Source organism: Molothrus aeneus, chromosome 2, assembly GCF_037042795.1.
Source record: "Molothrus aeneus isolate 106 chromosome 2, BPBGC_Maene_1.0, whole genome shotgun sequence".
NCBI classification, from domain to species: Eukaryota; Metazoa; Chordata; class Aves; order Passeriformes; family Icteridae; genus Molothrus; species Molothrus aeneus.
In genome coordinates this window covers 11,087,162-11,097,562 of record NC_089647.1, presented here as the reverse complement: position 1 = coordinate 11,097,562, position 10,401 = coordinate 11,087,162, and the positions used below count along the sequence as shown (strand labels likewise).

At 38.4% G+C, this 10,401-nt stretch overlaps 1 protein-coding gene across 1 annotated transcript in view; it reads right to left on the bottom strand.

The window, feature by feature from the left end:
- Window positions 1-1,252: 1,252 nt before the first annotated feature.
- USP25 (ubiquitin specific peptidase 25) overlaps window positions 1,253-10,401 on the bottom strand; it is an 88,796-nt gene continuing 79,647 nt past the window's right edge. The window contains exons 20-24 of the mRNA XM_066571931.1: window positions 10,017-10,095; window positions 8,148-8,227; window positions 3,175-3,298; window positions 2,300-2,495; window positions 1,253-1,849 (exon numbers count right to left, since the gene is read on the bottom strand). Coding sequence (XP_066428028.1) covers window positions 1,677-1,849; window positions 2,300-2,495; window positions 3,175-3,298; window positions 8,148-8,227; window positions 10,017-10,095 — 652 coding nt within the window. The 3' untranslated portion in view covers window positions 1,253-1,676. The remainder of the gene's footprint in view (window positions 1,850-2,299; window positions 2,496-3,174; window positions 3,299-8,147; window positions 8,228-10,016; window positions 10,096-10,401) is intronic.

Here is a 10,401-nt window from a genome sequence, read left to right as displayed (position 1 = left end):
ACTTTAAGAGAGATATTTCACACATCAACAGTCTCAGACCTAAAATAATGCTCCTTTGCAGTATTTCACTTCTAAAAGGTCAATATTCTTAAAAAAAAAATTATAAAATAAATGGGTGGTTTGAAAAAGCATGAAGCACTGCAGTACTGAAAAGAGGAGTGGAGAACAGCCCTGAACAGATTTGGAATTGAAGGCCACATTCCATTCCCTGTACGTTGTGATCCAGGGTCTCTCCAGAGAGAACAAGTTCTCCGGCTGATACGTGCAAAGATTGAACTCTGCTGCCTCTTGCATATGAGATACCCACATTTCTGCACTTCTAGGTGGTCTGAACTTCATCATTCCTTGCCTTTCCTTCCCTCTGTAGTTTTTATTAGCAGATATTGAAACACCACTTGAAAACCTGTAAGGAAAAGTTGTGTCGCTCCAATAAAAACATACAAATAAATATTCACATATTTTACTGATCTAACACAAAACGTTCTCTAAAAAGAGAAGGAATCAAAATAGTGTCAGGTAACAGGATTACCTAAGGATGCATTAAATATCTTTTTCCACAAAATAATTAAGTTTCTTCATTAAAACCAGACAGTATTTCAGTTCTACAAAACAAGCCCGATAGATATGTTCTTTTACTTCCAACAGAAATTTAATTAGGACAGATAAAAGATTTTTGAGATATTTTGTTGCAACAATAGCAACCCATTTCAAGTAAAGAATTAAAATTAAGATTTTATTTGTGGTCATTTACATGACTCAAATACCAATTAAAAATTGATTAATCCTTAAGCTTCATAAATTCAGTTTTTTAAAATCTTTATTTTCTCCACTTACACCAATTTTAAGAAGTTTTGCTTAGAGGGTGTAATATATTTATACTGAAAATATTTTAATTTTTTTACTTCAATTTTTTTCTAAGAAGAGAAGGAAGGTGCCATTATTGTTTTGCTTGAGAAGCCAGTCCCTACCATTAGAAAAGACTTGGCATGGCCATTCACACGCACACTAAAGTGCTCAGGTGCAGTATCAAACAGACCAGTGAAGAATATACAAAACACCATTGTGTATAATACTGTGACAGTTTTTCAATATATTCACATACAGTAATCTCTAAGTACCTGAAAGGAAACTGGCCATAAATCCTAAAGAACCTTGTCTATAAAATTGAGTAACCTGTCAATATACTGTATCTCTTCTAAAAATACCCGTATTTTACAATAATATACAAGGTATCTGCTTGCAAACACAGAAGTAGCCATAAATAAAACTTTATTCTTTCTTTTCATTTACAAGCTACCAAGTACCATGTATTTACACAGCACTGGACACTTAAAGTAGTTGCAGTCACAAAATGATCCAGACAGCTGTTGATAAAGTAAAGGATCTTAAGATAAAAGCAAAGTAATACTGTAACAGATAAATGGCAAAAAAGCAGTTTTGCCATAATGATCAGACTTGCATGTTGCATCAATTCTGGTTGAAACGACTGAGCGCCATGCGATTCTCAGCTTTAATCGTTTGCAGTCTGGCTAAAGTTTGTACAGTCATTTCTCTTTTGCAGTTATTAAAATAAAAAAGTTAAAAACTATAGCAGCAACAAGCAAACCCTGTGACAGGAAGGCAAGGTTTAAGAACTAAAAAAGTTTATACAATGTGCTTAGGAAGGTCTGCAGAATTTATCTTCCATCGGCTGGAGTTCGACTGAGTGACAACATGATTCGGGCGTATCTTTCACACAGTTCATGTGTGGAGTAGGAGGGTAACTTTGGCGGGTCATTGAAACCTTTAATCTCTGTAGAACAATCTAGCAGTTTTGGCAGGAAATCTGTCAGTTTTTCTTGCAAGCTGGCTGCAAATCAAACCAGAAAAACAAACATAAGCATTTATGTTCACATGTAGAATTGTCCTTTTTCTGCCCAATGTTGACTTTTTTTTAAATTAGTGGGTAGAAGAGGAGGAGTTTCACTTGGAATAATTCAGATTCTTTAGCCCTACCAAGCAATAACTAGGACATACCAATTCCTAGTAAGATGTTGATATAAACTCCCCTTTAGGTAGTCTAATAACACCACAAGTGTTTTCCCATTCAAAAAGCATGTTTCCTTTACAGCCTGATAGCCCAGTGCAACTTATGGAAAAATCTTTTATTTAAATGTGTACAGAATTATTCAAAAGTCAGGGCAGCTCAAAAAACATTACCAAGGCAAAAAAAGATACGGGTTTAATTCCAAATATTGAAAACATCATACTCATAAAAAAGGTGCACAAGGGCCTTTTACCTTAATAATAAATGACTTACGTTCCATTTCTTGTCCAAGATAAGAACACCAACGGTTCCTCATATCTTCCACAGCAACAATATCTTTCTCTTCCATTTCATCCACCAGTAGTAATGGCAAACATGGGACAATAAGCTCGTTCATTATGATCAGGCCATTATTTACTTCCTGATCGTCTCCCGATTCAAACAGTGCTGCAGCATGTTCGTTTAGTTTCTTCATCAACCACCACAAAAAAGGAAAGCTTTTAAGTACACAGCATTTCACAGTCTACCATGCATCATTATCAGTTTCTTTTAAAGCACAGTCTTTCTACAGAATTACCTGGCAGTTTGTATTAACCACAGCTGTATTTTAACATTTACTCCATGATGCTGTACTAATCCACTTGAACTTATGCTGTTCCTCAAGCCACTTCATTTCATACCTGCCAACTCCAATTTTGCAGCTGTTTTGTTAAGGCTGAGATTCTATCACCGGCTTTTATGTTTTCACTATTGTTAAAAGTGACATAACAAGGAAAAAATCCCTTGTTTCAGGCAAGGCATCATTGCTGATGCCTTTGCCAATATTTGTCTCCCCATCAAACCATGGCAGCAGGCTGAGTCTGCTCACCAGCACTGTCAACCACTACTACCACCCATCCCAGACATGACTGCAGTGAGCCCACTATAATCATAAAGAAAATGATTGGCTACTTGCAAAAAATGGGGGGAATAATGTTTTCTTTTTTACTTTTGCTTTTTTTCCCTCTTACAGCCTCACTATTAAATTACTAATGCAGGGAAGTTTGAGGTTTGTTGTACATGATGGCAATACTTTTCTATTAATTAATTTTATTAGAACTATGCAGCAAACTCAACATTTTGAGACATACAGTTCACCCTTCACTTACTAGCAAACACTCTCGTCTGTAGTGAGATATCAGCTCCTCGTCATGCCCTCTGTAGGGGCCTTTGGACAAGAGTTCTTTGTTATTCTGGTAAGCATAGATAAGGTAGAGCAAGGCTTCCATGTAACTGTAGTGAAGAAACAAAAGCATTAGGTGCAATATCCACATACCACCTGCCTCAAGGTAACTATTCCAAGGACAGATAACTCCACTTGCTGGATGGCAAGCCCACCCCTTCCCACCAATCTCTTCATAATTTTTTTTTTTAAACCATACAATTTTGTCTTTTCCACACACTAGAACAAATTATTTTATTATTAGGTTAGATCATTACAAAAGATGTCTGATCCAAAGCTCACTGAAACCAAGAGTTATCATTTCACTCACTTCAAAAACAACTTTAGATTGGCCTTGAGTATCCATGAAAATTTAATTTTTCCTGACTGCATTTATGTCACATTGGGTTTGAGTTTCCATTGCCATGAATATCTTGATAGCATTCTACACCTCAGCAAATAAGATTTAAAGTTGTCGCCTTATTTCTAAAACAACAACTGTGAATTTTTAAGCTTCACTAATTGAAAGTTCTTCCAAGTTACTTGAAATCTAATGTGATGGAAGAAACCATCACAGAATTTCAGCAGCAGAAGTGCTGTCAGACTGTTGATATTTCTGTCTTTAATCTGAATGCAGAAGATAAATGCAAGGCTAATTGGTAGAGAAGGAATAAGAGAGCACCCAAGAACCTGTCAGTTAGTAATTGACAGAGATCCCTTCGTGCACAGATGAACAATCTCCCCTCATACTGCTGCGCATCATCTCCTGCAAACACCTGAAATGGTTAATTCTCTGATTTAAAAAGACCCAGTTATGACAAACAAGCACTGAAAGCAGTTCCAGTAGCTACCCTAAAAACAGGCAATTTGATATCTCATTTTTACTCAAATAAAAAAAAATCTAGGAAGAGAAATTTCCTAGGGGAGTGGTTAAAGGAACATGAAATCGTGCACTCCTTCCTGATGAGAGTATGAGCTCATGTGTCAAGCTGAAATTACCAAAACCAACTACCAAGCTACTGAAAAAGGCTAAAAATTATGTGGACACACAGAGCATATCTGAATGCAAGTCAAGAATTTTCCAAAGTAAATAACTCAGGATGTAAGGTAATAACTCCCAATGAGACAACATAAAAATAAGGGGGAAGGCTACTTCAACTCCATTTTTCCTTGCCATGAAAACTCTTCATACCACTGGTCACCAATAAAACTGACCAGACAGCTGGAAATTTAGTGTAGGAGGAAAGGGGAAGAAAAGATGATTACAAGAACTGAAACTGCTGGTTATAAACCCAGAGGGGGTGGACCTTCTCCCATTCTTAGTTCAGTTATTTGTGAAACTGCAGGTTGAAGCTACAGTGTCAATAGCTCTGTTGATGCAAATTATAACTCAGTGGTGGTAGTTATTTCCAGTCACCCTCTTCTTGCTCCTTCCCTCACCTATGTGTGACCCTTTACTGAAACAACTGTGGTGCCATTTAACACCAAAGTAAGTTATTTTAGATTATCATGACTGTATATCCAGCCTCAGACTCCTTATGTATCTTGGGTCTGAGGAATGGGACTACAGTAAAATCAGCAAACAGATCCACAGAATCCTAGGGTGGCCTGGGTTGAAGGCCATGGGCTGTAGCTATGATATTTTCTGAAAACTCCTCTCCTGAGGATTTTTTCTCCTGAGAAGCTGAGAGGCCTCAGGAACAAAATGTAAACAATGGTTATCTGCTGCTGTGGAATGCATCAGGTGCATCTGTGATTGGTCTCATGTGGTTGTTTCTAATTAATGGCCAATCACAGTCAGCTGGCTTGGACTCTCCATCTGAGCCACAAGCCTTTGTTATTCATTCTTTCTTTTTCTATTCTTAGCTAGCCTTCTGATGAAATCCTTTATTCTATTCTTTTAGTATAGTTTTAATATAATATATATCATAAAATAATAAATCAAGCCTTCTGAAACATGGAGTCAGATCCTCATCTCTTCCCTCATCCTTGGACCCCTGTGAACACCATCACAATGGGCAGGGGGACACCTTCCACTAGACTAGGCTGCACAAATCCCCATCCAACCTGGCCTTGAAGGTTTCCAGGGATGGGGCAGCCACAGCTTCTCCAGGCATCCTGTTGCAGTGCCCCACCACCCTGAGTGTAAGGAATTTCTTTCTGATAATTAATCCAGACCTCCTCTCTGTCAGTTTTGAAGCCACTCCCCCTTGTCCTGTCACTCCATGCTTCTGGTAAAAGGCCTCTCCTTCATCTTTCTTGTAGGCTCCTTTCAGATACTCAAAGGTTGCTTTCAGGTTTCCATGCAACCCTTCTCTTCCTTCAGGCTGGACAGCCCCAACATTCTCATCCTGTCTTGACTGGGCAGGTGCTCCATCCCTCTGATCCCCTTGGTGCTTGCTCTGGCCTGGCTCCAGCAGGTCCCTGTCCTTGCTGTGCTGGAGCCCAGAGCTGATGCAGCCCTGCAGGTGGGGTCTCAGCAGAGGGGGCAGAGGGGCAGAATCCCCTCCCTGCCCTGCTGCCCACTGGGCTCTGGATGAGCCCAGCACATGATTGGTTTTCTGCCTTCTCATAGCTGAACTGCACATAAGTTGAAGTGTGTGCAGATTAAACCTAAAATCACTGAAGCTGCTCACAAAATTCTGGAGCTCATTAGGCTGAGGCATTGGAAAAGACACAGAAAGCACAGAATGGCAAAATTTTAGCACTGCTTTGAAAAAGGCATTTCAGTCAAAACTGAAAAGCTGTACTGGCTTTCCAAGAAACTTAAAAAGGCAACTGGTAAAGCATACAGTTTGTTCAATTTTAAGTTGCTGCCACAAGAGTGAGCTGCAGGCAAAATTCCTACCAAGGCTCATTAGCTGCCTGGGTTCATCTCAGCCAGAGTAAGTTACTACTCCACACTGAAGTCAGAGAAGATCTGCCTGAAAGACCCCTTAATTCTCCACCTGCAGAGAAAAGTGGGCCTTGTCACTCACCATCAGGGATGACAAGTGACCACTGAAAGTAGGCATGAAAAAGTTATACCAAACTAATCTTAATTTCTGTGTTTGTTCAACACATTACAATTAAAGAAATAAATACTGCTTGAATAAATGTTGACTTTTGGCTCCATCAAGACATTGAGTACTGCTAGATTATCACTCAGTGTTACTGAAGCTAAGAAAAGTTTGTCAACAGAGAGGTGGGTTCGCAGGGAAAAAAAAACCTCAAAACTAATGAAGATCATATTTCTATTATGAAAGTCTATCCTTTCATGAATATTTTTGAAGTTATGATTTTACGATTTCAGTGTTGAATGACTGTTGAATGAATGAATGTCAGCAGTGTTGAACTGCTGACAGGGATCAGCAGTTTAGTCTTGTTTCCAGCATAAGGATGGTACCATTGCTCTCTTAAGTGGGAATCTCTGTAAATCTCTGAAACCTTTGGGAATCTGAAGCTGAAACACATGTATATATTTGCACAAGATGCCTTTGGAGCAGGTCACTGGATAGCCAGATCTCACTCATCCACTAACCATACTTTAGTCCTACTATCTTTGTATCAGAAACTTCATGAAGCTTTCAGAAACTTCTGAAATTGTGCCTTTTATTTCTGACCCATATTAGAGTGTAAATATTATCACATTGGTGATAATAGGCTTGTTTTTTAAATTATGAAGGTGCTTCCTAACAAAAGAAAACCTAATTCTTCAAGTTATTGTAAATTATGGAGAACATCATTTAGCACATAGTAAATTATGGAGAACATCATTTAGCACATGTGATTCCCTCTCTCCTCCATGGCACAACCAGATTATGTTATGGCAAGAAGGAATTTATTGAAAACAGTGGTATTTTGTAACTGAAGGTGCCACTCTGGAGTCTCAGTGCCAAAGAACTTGAAGATGTTTCACCCCACCTGTAATCTTAGAGAATGCATGAAGGGGCTCCTATAAGCCACACCAATGCCTGTGACATTTCTGCCTCTTTAAGGAATGAAGCAACACCAGACTTCAAATAAGCCAGGTAATCTTCTGACTAACCTTTGTACACAAACTGTTTAAGACCAATAGTGCAGCATATTTCAATTCAGATTATTAGTAAATGTACTGTTTATTACATGGTGGTAACCTGAAGACAACCCAAGACTCTGGGCTCATGGTGTTAGCCAGTATAAAAGAGGTATTGTGTCACAAACGCAAGGCTGTGTCTTTTGCAATCAATTTTCCTGTATTGTTTGGGGCCTTTCTTTTTTGGGAAGATATAGGATGAGAAATATGGAGCAATTTACTACTTAACAAAGAAACAAAGAATTAAATTTGACTCCCGCTACAAATTTACCTACGTGTTGTTCTACAGTGACTGACTACATTTAGACTGTAATCACCATTCTTGTTGCATGTGTAGATCAGAATAAATATGAGCTGTTCTGAATTAAGTACATAAATGTCACCCATTTTATACAGCCACAATTTCTGACTTGGTTCAAAAAGAGAAGGGAATGAATCACCATAGAGTTAAGGACAATCAGCTACAACTATGACAGCTATACATGACAGCTTTTCTCAAATATGTTCTGTTTTCCTGACCTTTAAAGGCCACCATAGGTGGAGTTTTGGCTCAGACTAATGCAGAAGGTACAACTGCTTCAGTGGGAAGTCCCAGCCAAAAAGCAGCAAAGACACAGATTTGACTAATTGTGCCTGCTGATGAAAGCAAATAAATGTATGTGCACAGAGTGACATCCAGAGCACTTAAGAATCGAAGGAAGAATAGGGGTCCATGTGGAGGGTGCTCTGAAAAGAACCCATGGCTTGTATAAGAAATTGGAAATGGAAATTAAACACATCTTAATTTAGAAAGCAGCTTTACTTATCAACATTACATTTTGCTTTCACATCGTTCCACTACATTTGAGTTCTATACTACCACTTACCTCTTTTTTTGGAAAAACTCCAATCCTACCATGAGAAATATGGTTGTTTCCCTGAAATGTCTATAGTCTTGATGCCATCTCTGCATGTAAGAAAGGGTAAACAGAAATTCATCCACAAAAATGAAATATAATTATTTTTAAACACAAACCCCCCTCCAGTTAAATTTAGTGTCCAGTCACAGTAAGTACTAAGGATGCCAATAGGCTTGCATATGAGGGAAGTCCACCAGAATCCACCCTTCCCTCAATAAAAAGAAAATTCTTAAATGCCTTAAACATTTCTACATGAGATTATTCTTACAGAACCTATTACCATTTGAAAGGAACACAAAGCATCTTTGGAGAACCACAGGTAAAATTATACAAGATCTTGTTTTTTCTTCCCTATATTACTCAGGAAGTGTTGGAAAGCTTTTTCATACGCCAGATAGTAAGCTTAATTTTCAATACAAGAATGACATACAAAAAAGCCTGAACACTTTACATGGGAAGTGTTAAAAATACCCAAATGCCACTCTGATGAGATGCTCTTGCTGAAGCAGAACATTTATCTTACTGCATCACCATTTACACCAAGTGACTCCTGGTTCACTTTGCAGGTAAATGCTCCAGGTGAGAAAGGCACTTTCTCTACAGAGGGTTAAGTGCTGACTTTCAATTGTGCATTAAAGATAAAATAGGGGACAGCACACTGTAAGACACAGCTACTAGCAGATTCAACAGAAAGAGCTTGAGAAAGCATCCATAAAATGCCAGCTCACTATACTGGACTGACACAATCTATGGTGAAACCCCCAACTACCTATTGCAGGAGCTAAAAAAGGGGCACCTTTCTGCAGAGGAACAGATGATATCCCCACTCCCCACTCCTCTTAGAGTCAAGTCCAGAATTGTTTGTTCTCTCTGTGCAGCATCATTCAGAGAATGGTAAAATGCTGAGCACTGCACAGCCAAGAAAATGCAATTAAAATGCCACTCTGAGGGTCCCTCCCTATCAGTGACTAGGGAGGCACACTGTAATGCAGTACTATCTACTGTAGGTCCTAAATCTGGTAATGAAAAGTGGAAATTAAAATATTTTTCATTGGATTTGTGAGGGGAAGATTACTCCCATTACCCTCCTGATCAAGTTGTTTGGACCTACCAACACAACAAGGAGGTACAGGTGGTGCACTGGAATCTGCCCAGGATATAAATACCCACTGTTAAGAGGTCTTAATGAACAGTATTACTCAGATTTGAAACTGATGCTGGAAAATCAGCTACAGGCTTAGCTTTAAATGTGAGATGAATTATTTAAGCAACTATTAGTCATGATTATTTAATGTCCAATATTCACTCTTACTTTCCCTCCAAGTTTTTCTAAACAACACAGGAGGAAAACTTAAATGCATAAGCTGGTTATGCATGGTCTCAGCAAAGAAAAGAATCTGCTGCTCATAAGAAAATGGGAATAGCTGCAGAGATAGCTGGAGGAGAAGCACAAATGGGACTGTGCCTGCTATGCAACTCTCAAGATGAGCAAGGCTGGGCACAGACCACTCTCCTCATTCCTTGCCAGCTGCCTAGAAAAAGCCATGTGGCTCATGTGGTGATAAATTACAAAATATTGTTAGCGACGTCAAGACTCGATAACAAAGTAAGGACAGGTTCCAACCTGACATTTATTAATGGCTCAAACACTGGAATTACAGATGTGGAAAAAACAGCTTTAGTTCAAGAGCAGCCTTTAGACAAATAAGGGCTTTAAATAAATAGCCAGTTTGAACTTCTCAGTCTGAGACAAGAAGAAATTTGTAAAGACAAAATTCAGCTTTACTGATAACTATTTCACGTTACAACTTAATTTAAAGCATAAGAAATACTGACCTCATATTCCTCCATGTTTACTTCATCTGGCTTTATCATTTCAAGTTTGGCTTGAGCAACCTTCATTATGTTACGGCACCTTATGAAAAGCAAAAAAAAAAGTCGTTAAATATTACTGGAAATTCACAGAGGGTATTATCCTTACAAAGACAGGAGCCTCCAACAGTATGAGCTACAGCTTTATGCAAACCAGTATGAAAATGCCTTGGAAAATGTACATTTTATTATGCATGGTATAATCAGCAGGAGAAGGCACACTTTTGAAGTATGTGTGATGGAGGCCTGTGCTATTTAAAGGATTATTTCTTTTATTTTGCTAAATTGCTACATTGCTCAGTCTTTCTTTTAATTTTAAATTTCAGATAGTTTGAAACTCCCTGACAAT